This window comes from Acipenser ruthenus, chromosome 49, assembly GCF_902713425.1.
Source record: "Acipenser ruthenus chromosome 49, fAciRut3.2 maternal haplotype, whole genome shotgun sequence".
Taxonomy (NCBI): Eukaryota; Metazoa; Chordata; class Actinopteri; order Acipenseriformes; family Acipenseridae; genus Acipenser; species Acipenser ruthenus.
Genome location: NC_081237.1, coordinates 7,266,685 through 7,280,734, shown reverse-complemented (window position 1 = coordinate 7,280,734; position 14,050 = coordinate 7,266,685). Strand labels below are relative to the sequence as shown.

The 14,050-nt window shown below is 41.2% G+C and overlaps 1 protein-coding gene across 6 annotated transcripts; it reads left to right on the top strand.

The window, feature by feature from the left end:
• The first annotated feature begins 1,465 nt into the window (after positions 1 to 1,465).
• LOC117401222 (N-acetyllactosaminide beta-1,3-N-acetylglucosaminyltransferase 3-like) lies at positions 1,466 to 8,117 on the top strand. 6 transcript variants are annotated; one of them, XM_059015074.1, is made up of 2 exons: positions 1,466 to 1,627; positions 5,958 to 8,117. In XM_059015074.1, the coding sequence occupies exon 2, from the start codon at positions 5,968 to 5,970 to the stop codon at positions 7,108 to 7,110; it is 1,143 nt and encodes a 380-aa protein (XP_058871057.1). In that variant the 5' UTR covers positions 1,466 to 1,627; positions 5,958 to 5,967; the 3' UTR covers positions 7,111 to 8,117. The 6 variants fall into 6 exon arrangements, with proteins under 6 accessions (XP_058871057.1, XP_058871060.1, XP_058871058.1 ...); XM_059015077.1 differs by lacking the exon at positions 1,466 to 1,627 and adding an exon at positions 3,322 to 3,339; XM_059015075.1 differs by lacking the exon at positions 1,466 to 1,627 and adding an exon at positions 3,354 to 3,404.
• Positions 8,118 to 14,050: the final 5,933 nt, after the last annotated feature.

Below are 14,050 nucleotides of genomic sequence, written 5' to 3'. Positions count from 1 at the left end.
TGGCTGGCCTCCCTGCGTCCGCCACCCGTCCGCTCCAGCTCATCCAGAACTCTGCTGCCCGCCTGGTGTTCTCTCTGCCTCGCTTCGCCCACGCTACTCCACTACTCCGCTCGCTCCACTGGCTCCCGATCACCGCTCGCATCCAGTTCAAGACTCTTGTACTAGCCTACAGATGCCTTGACCAGTCTGCACCCAGCTACCTCCAGACCCTCATCTCTCCCTACACCCCCACTCGACCTCTCCGCTCCGCCTGCACTAGAAGACTAGCTCTACCACCGCTACGCTCCCCTGCCTCCAAAGCCCGCTCCTTCTCCACCCTTGCTCCGCAGTGGTGGAATGACCTTCCTACAGATGTCAGGACTGCCCAGTCCCTGACCGCATTCCGGCGCCTCCTCAAGACTCACCTCTTCAAAGAGCACCTGTAGAACTCCTCTGTTTGTATCCTGGGACACTATCACCCTTCATGTAAATGTGCTTTATTTTGCTCTTATCAGCCCCTATTTTACTGCATTTAATCCTGTACTTCAGAATACTGTAATCTGCCAAGTTTTTAACCTGTAGTACTTTGTATTTAATCACATCCTGATGTAACTATCACTATTTAATCATATCCTGATGTAACTATCACTATTACCTGCTGTATTATTGAATTGTGGTTTGTCAAACTTGTACTTTACTTGAACAAAAGTTATTGTATTTCTTGCTCTTATTGTATTACTTGTATTGTAACGCTTGAAATGTTTTTGCTTACGATTGTAAGTCGCCCTGGATAAGGGCGTCTGCTAAGAAATAAATAATAATAATAATAATACGTGGGTCCTGTAAGCCATCATTTCTGTCACAGTGTGCAAATTTGTATCCCTGTCCAGCTCATATTTAAACCCAGCATCAGTAATTCTCATGGCAAAAAATACAACTGTGTGTATAAACTTCAATCCAAACATCTGTGTATATGAAAATACCAAACCTGAGCTTTGCATACAAATTGAATCCAAAGGAGGTGACTTCTGGGTATATATGCAAATGCTAAACTCTGGCATTTTTCTGCAAGGCTTGAAGCAGACCAAACCAAAACACAATACAAAACAACCAGTCAAAATATTCTATCAGAGGTGCTATTCCACAATCTAGGGGGTGCTTAATTTTTGTTCACAAAAACCACCAGTCTGGTTTAGAGGCTGTTTTCATCATTCTTTATAAGATTAAGCTTTTTAAATGTTGTTAAAGTGGGTTCCGATTTCTATCGAAAAACAAACAAAACAAAACAAAGCAATCTTGAATTATTTTGTTTGTTTGTAAACCCCTGATGTCATCCTCTGCCACCAGGAAATATCAATAAAGGATGTTCTGCAATACAGCAGAACAGCGCCAGTTGCTATGTCACTGACCATGCACTTCCCCAGCCCATGGTACAAACATGTAAAGCACAGAAACTTGCTTGCAGAAGACCATAAAGGCGGGGCTTTTCAGAGTTACAGAGCAGGGAGAGTGAGCTAGGCTTTCAGTCCATTGATCAAAACCTATTGAGGAAGCAACCAGATACGAAGTACTGTGCTCCAACCAGTTTCAGTGCGAGGAAAACAAACTAGCATAGCAGAAGGAGAAAAAAAAGGACTTTGAATTTAAAGTAAGTCATTTTATTTAAGAATAATAATAACCTGCTTGTTAAGTGCTGTTTCTTTGTGTGTTTGCTGCTGTTGAAATGACCACCTTAAATTACTATTTTATTTAAAAACTGCTTTTTCTATGTGTAGCACCATTTAGTGGTATTTCCCATTCCTTCAATAATTCAAGAATTATCAATAATTATAAGGTTAGCTCTACTGGTACTGTATGAAGTAATACCAGTAACTCACTATAACAGATTACATGTACCTGTATAATCTGCTAATATATCCACAGCTGTGCAACGGGCACATTCAGGAGTTACTATATATATATAAATACCTCCAATGTTTTGATTCAAACACAGGCTCCCTTGAGAAAGATATGTACAACATATCGAAATGTTGGGCAGCTGGCTCTTTGAGCTGATATATATATATATATATATATATATATATATATATATATATATATATATATATATATATCAATGTTATGAGCATCAACAATTTACTCAAAGCCTCCACTAGCGTGTTCCACTATTATAACAACTTTGACTGTTAAAGGGTGAGAAAAAACCAAGCTTGTCATTTAGCAATCTTTAACGCACACTGATCAGAATCTTCACAAACTTGTGATCACAGCAACTCAAAGTAAACTATACATGAGCAGCTAATATGAAGTGTTGTAGTAGCTGATTCATCACATTTACCCAGTGGTTCTCAACGGGGGGGGGGTGGAGAGGGGGGTGCAAATCAATCCGGGGGGGATGGGGCGGGGGCGCCCGAAGCATACAACCCCCCCCCCCCCCCCCCCCCCCAAAGAAAAAAAACAAAACACCTTTTTAAAATGTATACGTGACATGACGCTCTATAGAATGCGCAGGTTGATTCTATGGTAGTACCCCCCCCCCCTCCCCCCTCAAATTTAACACTGAAAGTCCCATTGAGATTTTTAAAAATCTCCTTTTTCAAGGGAGGCATATCATTAAACAGAATGTGGTGCTTATTTCACCAGCGTGGCTCCCAGTATTTACAAAATAATATACTGGATTGAACCTTGTAATGCCCATTTCTGTATCACATCTGACCCCCGCTATATGATTATTATTTTTTAAATCCAGTCTCACAAGCCAGACTTTTTCATATGTACATTACTGTATAGGGGGGGGGAAGAAACTGAATCTAGTAACATAAATAAAGTAGCTTTTTCTCATATATTTTTTTTTTTTTAAATGCACTGGTAAAATATTCTCACGCCACGCTCATTTTCTTCTTGGGAAAGTGCAAGAGAAAGCTGATTTGTTCACATTAGACGTTTCGCTTTTGTCACCTGCACCTGCAGCTCCAGATGCCCGTGTTCACATTTCAACCACCCGAGACTTTGTAGCTTAGCAAAGAGAAAACAAAACAAAACAAACAAACAAGACCCAGTATTACAAATAGAAATCACCATGGGAATGCTTTTTCAACTATACAATCAGTCCAGGACCATTAGAAAAAGTTTTGAAAAGAAAAAAAAAAACACGACTTTCCTAATAAGATGAAAAGCTAGTTCTTTACACCTTATAACATCTATCCATGCCCTCCCTTCCTGTCAATAACCAACCAGCTGCCTCCCCTCTAGACTGACATGCTTCACAGCCAATGACATCGGGACACAGGCATGACATAATGAGCGCAACAGTAAGGCAGGCAAACAGAGATCTTTAGATACGCTCTATTATAGCAACAGGTAACATTTTGAAATGGAAGCACGCGTATGCTTTAACGCGCTCTTCTTGGGTATTTAAAGAACTCGTGAGTTTTATTTTTATTTTTTAAGTCATTTTATTTTGGAGTAAATACCTTGATATTTACATTATTATTATTATTATTATTGTTTTTACCCGAGCTCTGGGTAGTCAAATAACGCCACAGCAGTGCCATTGAGACCTCAAAAAAAGTGTTCTTTATTTAAATGACTAAGAGATTACAGGCAGATATGAGATGTTTGGAAAAGCTGGTTCTGGTTACGAAGGGGACCTTTTTATTTCCAGGGCTTGGGTCTGTAGCTTTAAAGGATTCCGTGTGCAAATCTAAAATGCATTATGACATGGAAAAAGTCACTAATTAAAACAGTAAAGGTTTTAATAAGGGGCTGGCAAACAGTTAAGGTATGACTCAGTTGTTAAACCTCAACAGTACAGTACTGTTCAACCATGACATTTACAATTTGAATATTAAAACGTGTGCAGCTGCAGTTTTGCCATTACAGTGCTTGTGCTGGTTACTGGCCAGCGTTAGTACTCTTTCCTTGGATGGTTTCTTTTGTGGCCAAAGTCATGCCTCCGAAACATGACCCTCCCCCAGTGAATGACTGGCCGCGCTCACCTGCTCCCGAGCTAGAATTGATCACTTTAACCCTGAGGTCTGTAAAGGAATCAGCTGATCCCAGACGTTGTTCGTTGTATTTTTTCGTTGCAATCGGACACTGTGATAGAATAGAAATGAAGATATTATCCCGATAGGACCGTGCTAGCCAGTAACACTGCAATGGACCAGATTTGGACAAATCAGTTGGATGCAAATAGGGGGAAATTGGCATCTATGTAATTAGCAAATAAACAGGTAAAGCGCCGATTGTGATGGGTAAACTATTACTGTTGTAGGCTAGTATAGACACATTCTACAGTTGCATTTTTAAAAAAAATCAATTTGTAGTTATGGATTTCATAATATAATGTGGGCACATTTACTTTTATAAGCGAATAAAAACACTTGCCGCTGACGGCATTTGCGTTTCTGAGGAGAGAGAGAGAGAAAATGAATAGATGGTTTCACCGGTCTGTGACGGGCAACGCACTGACCTGAAAAGCAACGAAAACATATTTGAAAACGATTATATTTACGATTACTTACCGACCGTACTGGTTTCAAGGGTCTGATAATGAAACTGTTAACTACTTAAACACGCCCTTCTTCAATACACGCATGTTTACATATGTTTTGCAACTATACTGTATATATTTTTAAGCTAACTGCTTCTTATGTGTTACAATACGGTATTATAGAAAAAAGCCGAATCGTTAATGCATGCTTCAAAAATATTTGATTGTTGAGTTAATTTGGTAGACCGTGAAAAAAATTAATATAGCCCATATTACGCATTCGCAAATTTCTGAATTTAAAGGGAGGATTTTTTGAAACTCCAGTGGTTAAATAATCTAAACGCCAGAGCTCGACTAAATAATAATAATAATAATAATAATAATAATGTAAATTTATCAAGGTATTTACTCCAAAATAAAATGACTTATTTTCAAATATGAAGCGTTTTTTTTAGATTCTGCAACGTAATGGCAAAATACCAACAAAATGTATCAGTTTTGATTTCGCTCATTCAAATTGCAACATGAAGTCTGTGTTTACGTTATATATAAAAAATCACAATTTGTTTTGCAGCTGGCTTCTGTCTAAACATGGACACTTAATAAATCTAAACAGCACCAAAAGTCAACAGATTCTCTTAAATGGCATTTCTTTCAGCGTTAATTTGATTGATCAAGGTTGTTGTGCACCAGTTCTGTGATTGGCCGGTCTGTGCCTGACGCAGATATATTTTAAGTAGGCTCGCAATAGTTTGGTAAAACCTGTTGTTTGTGACAGCGGGTCAACAAGTAGTTCTAATACAAACCGCCCACTGACACTCTTTATTTTGAGCTGCGTTTTGATCCATTTGCACCTGCATAGTGGTTTTTCCTCCAGTAACCGCAGGTTCACTGCAGATTGCACTAGCGTGTCGCAGCTTTGAAATTCATCAAAACGTTACCGTGACAATTATGGTGCACGCGTTAATTTAGTATTCTGAACATTCCAATCTGAAGTTTTTTATAATTCTTTGTTGTACTCAATAATCCTGTTCTGTATTCCTTTGTAATAAATAGTCTATTTACATTTGTACACGTATCTTACACAGTAAATGAAGACGCTGTTTGTGATGTTAACAGGAAACAGAGTTGTTTCCAAACCAAAGTGTTATTTCGTTCCCGAGTTGTACAGCATGTGTAAAAATAGGTTTCTGGTAAAACAGATCTAATGCAAAACGGTGTAAGCTCACCCTTTGAAAGCGATAACAGAATATATAGCTGCAGAATCATCAATACTCTTGACACCTACTGTCTGTTGGTGCTGCTCAGGGTTTACCTTCCTTTTCTGTATACCCTGGTAGTTAATGCGAGAGCAATAGGATTCATCTAACTGGCAGTTAAAGCAGGTAACAGTCAAGGGCTTTAACATTTACAGGAAAGCAGTTTAATCTGCTGTAGCTTTCTTGCTTTCTAAACCTTGACAGTTGTTTTCTTCCCCCCCCAGACTTTCCAAGATGAGAAAGTCATTCCGCAAAGCTGAGATGGCCGTGTTGCTCCTGGTGGCTCTGCTGTGCCTGGTGTTTATGTTCTTCAACGGGACGGACAACAACCAGCTGTTAAGGGAGGTGGAGAGGTCTCTTCCTGGAACAGAGCGGCCCTTTGAGAGCCAACACCCTTCCCTCGTGGGACAGCCAGTGCCTGACTGCAAGGAGAACGTCTCTGCAGCCAACATCTCAGGGTTCTCCGGGCTTCCACGACACATCCAGGACTTTCTCCGGTATCGGCACTGCCGGAAGTTTCCTCTTATGCTGGACGTCCCTGAGAAGTGTGGCAAGACAGCCCAAGATTCGGCTGACGTCTTCCTGCTGCTGGTGATCAAGAGCTCCCCTCCGAACTACGACAGGAGGGAGGTCATCCGCAAGACCTGGGGCACGGAACGGAGGCAAAACGGGGTCTGGATTCGCCGGGTCTTTATTTTTGGAAACACAGAAAACCCCAGGGATGCTCGCCGGATGAACCGTCTCCTGGAGCTGGAGCAAAAGGAGCACCACGACATCCTGCAGTGGGACTTCAAGGACTCGTTCTTCAACCTCACCCTCAAGCAGGTGCTGTTCCTGGAGTGGATGGAGGTGCGGTGCCCCCACGTCCGCTTCCTCCTCAACGGGGATGACGATATCTTCGCCAATACAGACAACATGGTGGAGTATCTGCAAGGCCAGGAGGGCAACAACGGGAGCAAGCATCTCTTTGCAGGGCACCTGATCCGGTGGGTGGGACCCATCAGGGATATCGGAAGTAAATATTACATACCGGTTCAAGTGCAAGAGTCCAACTCCTACCCTCCTTATTGTGGCGGGGGTGGGTTTCTGCTGTCCGGATTCACTGCCAGGACCATCTACAAAATGTCCCTCAATATCACCTTGCTGCCCATTGACGACGTCTACATGGGCATGTGCCTGAAACAGGCAGGACTGGAACCCGTGTCGCACATGGGGGTCAGGACTGCAGGGATGCACGTTCCCTCCAAGCAGTTAGACCCTTACAACCCTTGCTATTACCGTGAGATTCTGTTAGTGCACCGTTTTTTGCCTTACGAGATCCTAATCATGTGGCATGAAATCCATGACCCCCAACTTTACTGTAACATTGGCCTCTAGGTGGCAGGCTGACCACGGCATTGCACTGAAGCATCAGTAGCCTTTCCCTTATGACACATTGCTTTAACCTCAAGAATTAATTGGGTGATTTTTCAGGGTCTGTCACTAACCAATCAGCTGTTTCCCCTATTGACTGACATGCTTTCCAACCAGAAAGATACTTTGAGCCCACAGACGCTATTTGAAACAAATTGGGAAGTGCAAGGATAAGCCATTTCCTGGAAGACAAGGAGGGAGAGCTGACAGCTTGTTTTTACAGAGTGTGGTGCTACATATCATTATGTCTACGCGGTCGCGCAGACATAGTTAAGGTTTGATCGAAGGCTGTGTTTAAAGTCGATTTATATTTACATGTTTTCTGGAAAAGTTTTATGAACTTATTTTGTTCCGCACCTCTAACGGGGAAATTAAAAGCGCAGTGTCCCAAGCAGTTTTGAGAATTTTTTTTTTTTTATCTTTGTAAGCCTGTGTTGAAAATATCAGATGTCTTTTTGCATTATGAGTGAGGGAAGCAGGGAAGTGGGTGGAGTGGGTTGGGGTTGGTTGGTTGGGTTGGGTTGGGATTTTAACTTGCATAGTCTCTGATCCTGCAGTTATCATTTCTAACCTTCTGTTGATATCAGGAGCTATCTATCCTACCATACAAGCAGTTTGTAAGCGTGTGTCTCTATTGCTAAAACCTGGGCAATATAAACAAACTAGTCGGTCATGAGCTTGACCAGTTAACACCAAGCGTGTCTCAAACTGCATTGCAATGGGAATTCCATGTTTAATTATACAAAAAAAATAGGTTTGCTCTTGCACTGTTTTGTAATATTGTTAAAGCTATGAAGCAGTGTAGTGTGTGAATTGAACTTTGAAACAGCTAGTATCACGACTGTAGTATGATGCTGTTGACTGTACTTGGACAATTGTGTAACGTGTGATTACTTCTTTCTCAGGGAGAGTGGGGGGTGTGCAGGGTATTCTGAATTTGTGTTGGTGATTTATTAAACTGTAATGCTACATTGTGTTGTTTTTTTCGCCTTTTATTATTATTTGTTTATTTAGCAGAGACCAGGGTGTGTAAACTATGCATCGGCTGCGGAGTCACTCACAACAACATCTCGCCTGAAAGATGGAGCACAAGGAGGTTAAGTGACTTGCTCAGGGTCACACACAGTGAGTCCGTGAGTGAGCTGGGATTTGAACCGGGGAACCTCCTGGTTACAAACCCCTTTTCTTCAACCACCAGACCACACAGCCTCCTTATGTAGTGTTAAATATATAAAATGGCTCGCGTCTGGTGTGGCACAATACTTTTTTTGTATAACAAGTTTATTTCTCTTCTATTGTGGATTGAAGCCAGGCATCATAGGCTACCTCCTCCTGTTGATTATGTGCACCTTATCTTATGAACGTTGGCTAGATCATGTCATAAAGGCTAAACAGTCAATGGTGCATGCATGAGCCAATCACACGTCTAACAAGTCTTCAGAAGCAACATTGTTTTTAGAAAGGAAACACGCAGACCACATTTCTTTATCTTTCTGTACATTGGGAGGAGTTTTAACAAGCTTGTCTAATTTCTGGTTAAGAAACAGAGTTTAGTTCACTATTTACTCCAAATAGTCTTTTCATTTTCAGAATAAAGTTACAAGCTAAGACTTTGAACTTAGGATCTTGTAAGTACGTGAACTCAATCTGTTTGTTGCTCGTTTTAGAATTGTAATGATGTTAAACTTAAACTCAGAATGTTTTTTTTAAACACAAGTGGAACAAGTAGCAGTATCTAGACACAGTTAAACAACATATTTATTTTTATCTGATTAAACAACCTAATCAAAATGTAACAAAACGTGGCATTTCATGTTTTCTTTAGCCCTGAAATGAATTGGCTGCAGTAGGTGGGATGCAATAACATCAACATCAATTCACATTTCTGTACACCTTTCATCACAAGGACCCCAAAGCGCGTCACACCCACACAAAATAAGAACAATTAACCGTTACATTAAAAACTGTGTAAAATAGAATTGGATTAAAAAAAAGATACAAAATGTGGTTTTAATTGTAAAATCAGAAGGATAAAAAGCTAGCATGTAAAAATAGAACAATTGAAAGAGTCTAAAGCAGTGACTTCATCCATCACTTGTATCCTGTTCTTTCTGCCCCAACCCAACACTTTAACAGCTTAATCATTACATATGAGAACACCATTGTTCAAAAAGTCAATACTGTTCTCTGACGTCACACAGAGCTGTGTGTAATAAAACGGGATCCAGGATGTTTAGGAAGTGTGACGCAAGAACGGGAGTGTTTGGAAAGAGAGGGAAGGGGGATAACGAAGGAGACATTGCCTGGGAGGCCAAACCTTTGACTGTAAAACCATTCCAATCTCTCTGTATCGTTTCAAGGAGGCCCTTGCAGTCTTGCTCTGACACTGTCCTGTCTTATGGTAGGTCCCCCATGTAATAGATCTCCTAACAGGGGCTGATGAGTCTCTGACATAAGACACTTGAAGTGCCTGCCTCTTGACTAGATACATTGGATGCTTGGTGGTCCAGTGGTTAAAGAAAGGGGCTTGTTACCAGGAGGTTCTCCATGCAATCCCAGCTAAACCACTAATTCCATAAACCTTACCACCCCATCTCTATGAGGCTTGCAGCTCTGCTGAAGTGGAACCCAAGGACATTCCTTCTTTCTAGATAAGAAGAGAGGCCCTGGTTTCACTGTAGCAGTTTCAAATCACCACATTATAAGGAATCCATCTAACATCATTAGACAATAGTATAGTGGATTAATAACAAGGTACGTTATAGTATATTATTACAAACTTAACACAGCGCAGCAGTGTGGAGTAGTGGTTAGGGCACTAGACTCTTGACCGGAGGGTTGTGGGTTCAATCCCCAGTGGGGGACACTGCTGTTGTACCCTTGAGCAAGGTACTTTACCTAGATTGCTCCAGTAAAAACCCAACTGTATTTCCACAAGTCTTCAGAAGCAACATTGTTACATTGGGAGGAGTTTTAACAAGCTTGTCCAATTTCTGGTTAAGAAACACAGAGTTTAGTTCACTGTACTCCAAATAGTCTTTTCATTTTCAGAAAGGAGAGATGCGCCCAATAAAGTTACAAGCTAAGACTTTGAACTTAGGATCTTGTAAGTACGTGAACTCAATCTGTTTGTTGCTCGTTTTAGAATTGTAATGATGTTAAACTTAAACTTTAACTCTGACAATGCTTCAGGGCCAATAATTAGAGATCCTGTTAGTTCACAGTGCCTCACATAGTACAGCTTGTCATGAATCTGTTGTTAAAAAATAAAGATGTTTGCAATGCGTAACCCACAAGAAAATGAAATGACATTTGTGAGGTGCAGCAAATCGAATGAAACGAGCCAAGTTTACAATACAGCGATCTGCCTCATGCCTATCTGAAAAGACTTCCTCTGTCCCAAGCTGTATCACCCTACATCATGTGAAGAAAAAATATCTTACTGTAATTCTTACAGTAAGATTTTTTTTAAAACAAATGAGCAAAGAGGTCAGTGACACTACTCCCCAAGTTATCTATTAAGCTCATATGTCAATTAGGTACCTCATATGTCAATAAGGTATTTCTAAACCTGGCCAGCAAAGAGACAGGGAGCTTTAACAACTAAAGCAACAAAAGAAAAGGGAAACATTAACCTAACTGACAGAACTCCGAAGACTTCTCTATCGAATTAGCGTGTTCTCAGATTCCAAGTTCTGTTTGTAATTATGGTATGGTTAAGCTATGGTTCTTGCTTAAATCCTAATCATTTTGCACTCCCATTAGCTACACGGGTCTCAGATTTGCAGTTTTAAAAGAAACCCATGTTACAGCACTCATATGATTGGGCTCAACTTTAGCTTAAAGGAAGCTCTCCAGTTCTATGCCTTAGCCTCAGGGTATCTGTGTAGGGAAGTGTGATGATTGGGTGTACCACCTGGAACTGGAGTGAGAGTGTTTTATATCTCTAAGTGGAGAATAACAGAGTCGTGCTCAGTAAACTATGTGGAGAAGGAAAACATGCTAAGTGGAAAGTACTGATTGTACAACCTGGTTTCAACACATGCATTACATTAAGAGCTGGCAAGAGGTAGTTATATAGATGACCCCGAGTTGAGATTCCTACACCTCCAGATCTCCTATCCACCCCCTGAAGGAGTCATATACCATCGCCTCCCAGTAGAGAAAGGGAACTTGGCCATTCTCTTAAATCTGCTGTTTGAGGCTGGTGACTGACTGAGTGCACTGTAAAAAAGTTGCAAAACATGGAATTTAAAACATGGAAGTTGAGTGGACTACAATTTGAGGAGACGTTGAGTTTAAATGTAATATATAGTTAATCCAACACTCTTCCCTCTCACTTGGCTAAACTTTGAATGATATATTGAGTGAACTTGTATACTCAAGTTTCCATCCTACGAAAGGTTGATCAAGACAGCTGCACATGCTCATTTTGAATCTTGACGCTAGTAATTTAGAATCGCATGTGCACCCGCAGAACATTATTAAAAAGCGGTTCGCCCTGGAACTTTTGAATGTAAGTTACGTTTGCTAATGTTTCAAATTGTAGACGTTCAAATGAAACGGTCATGAAAAGTGCGGGTAGCTTAGGACAGGTAGAGGCTTCGGTTTATAACAATGCAACTAGAGCAATTGAAGACATGTGAAACTGTGATCTAACAGTTAAGTTAGCTCTGTAGGTAGTTATCTAGCGAACTAAAGCCAAGGTCTTTTCTGGGCAAGTACTTTGCTTGCTGGTTGGGTGGACAGATGGTATGGTCGTTTTGCACGGTTTCTCTGCTCAAGCCTCGAACTGAATTGCATTTTAATTATAATAAATGATGCAAAACAGCTAGGTAAGTGAAGTGAAGCGGCGTTGCACAGTCGTGTTTGCATGTTGAGGCCACAGAAACAGAATGAGGCGTGTCAGCTAGCAAGCTCAGCTGACGATGTATAACTTATAGCCTAACCATTTACCCCGCAGCCTATAGTTTTATAACCGTTCTAGATCGCCAGTTGTCTGTTATTACAGAGATTTTGTAGTTAATGTTTTATTTGTAATTGATGATGTATTAAACTTGTGTATTGATTATTTGATTAAAAAAATACCCATTGTTTATTCAGAATAGGACACAAATACAAAGCTTTATGAACGGTCAACAAAAAATATAAACCTATCCCTGTATTCTTTATGTGCCAAAGCGATAAGGCTTCAAAGTGTTTGTAAAAGTAGGCCTAAGGGAATACTCATAACTTGAATATTATGTTGGGTTTCACCGAGTTGTTGGTTTGTGTTTTTTTGTGTACCAAGGGTTGCATTGTTCATGGAAAAGCCCATACTGCTGAATTCAATATCCTATTTTTTGGTTAAAAAATTGGCTATACAGATCCCCACTTAGACATGCAAACAACATTTTGCATTATGTGTGACAAACAATTTTTTTTTTCTGTGTCTCAAAACCTATCTGAGCACTGCAGAGGACATTGTGCACTGTATGTTGTTTGAATAAACATTTGATTGAAAGTGAACAAGAAAGTCTTTCGTCCTTAATGCAATAAAGTGAGAAGATATGTTGATCCAAATTTTACAAGTTGCATCAACTCATAATATTGAGGCAACCAGCTGCACAGCATTTTTAAGTTAACTCAACCTTACAAGTTCTATTAACACAGACTCCAAATCAGTGCAATATTTAATCTAAAGTGCATGTAACAAAGATATGTAAGTGCCCATGGCAATAAAAAGTGCATTTACTGAGCAAAAAAAATATTTGTTGAGAGAACCCAGGATTTCAAGTCCTACTAACATGAACTTTCAAGTCCCTGCAATATTTAACCTTAAGTTCATTCAACTTAGAAATGTAATTACTCATAGCAAGAGAAATACCATTTGATGAGCAAAAAATTGTGAGTTGAGAGAAATCAGGAATTCAAGTTTGTTGAATATTGTGTCCAAAAGTTGAGTTTACTCAGCTGGTTGCCTTAAGATTTGAAGTTGACTCAACTTCAAATTTTTTACAGTGTGCAAATAACCAACACCCACATCTCTACCTGTCTGTCTGCTATTTCCTCCTGGATGCACTCGCATCACCTCAAACTCAACCTCTCTAAATCTGACCTCCTTTTCTTTCCCTCCTCCTCCCCCTCCTCTGATCTCTCTATCTCTGTTCCTCTGGAATCTACCACACTCTCTCCCTCTTCCTCAGCTAAGAACCTTGGAGTCACCCTGGACCCCTGCCTCTCTTATTCCCAGCACATCTCCACTCTGGCACGCACTTGCCGATTCTTCCTGAGCAACATCCGAAGAATCCGACCCTTCCTCACCAACTATGCTACCCAGCTCCTGGTCCAGGCCCTGGTACTCTCCCGCCTAGACTACTGCAACTCCCTCCTGGCTGGCCTCCCTGCGTCCGCCACCCGTCCGCTCCAGCTCATCCAGAACTCTGCTGCCCGCCTGGTGTTCTCTCTGCCTCGCTTCGCCCACGCTACTTCACTACTCCGCTCGCTCCACTGGCTCCCGATCACCGCTCGCATCCAGTTCAAGACTCTTGTACTAGCCTACAGATGCCTTGACCAGTCTGTACCCAGCTACCTCCAGACCCTCATCTCTCCCTACACCCCCACTCGACCTCTCCGCTCCGCCTGCACTAGAAGACTAGCTCTACCACCGCTACGCTCCCCTGCCTCCAAAGCCCGCTCCTTCTCCACCCTTGCTCCGCAGTGGTGGAATGACCTTCCTACAGATGTCAGGACTGCCCAGTCCCTGACCACATTCCGGCGCCTCCTCAAGACTCACCTCTTCAAAGAGCACCTGTAGAACTCCTCTGTTTGTATCCTGGGACACTATCACCCTTCATGTAAATGTGCTTTATTTTGCTCTTATCAGCCCCTAATTTACTGCATTTAATCCTGTACTTCAGAATAC

Coding starts and splice junctions, on each gene's coding strand:
- LOC117401222 (XM_059015073.1), top strand. CDS start 3,929: ATGCCTCCGAAACATGACCCTCCCCCAGTGAATGACTGGCCGCGCTCA. Junction 4,015..5,957: donor TTGATCACTTTAACCCTGAG/GTCTGTAAAGGA, acceptor TTCCCCCCCCAG/ACTTTCCAAGATGAGAAAGT.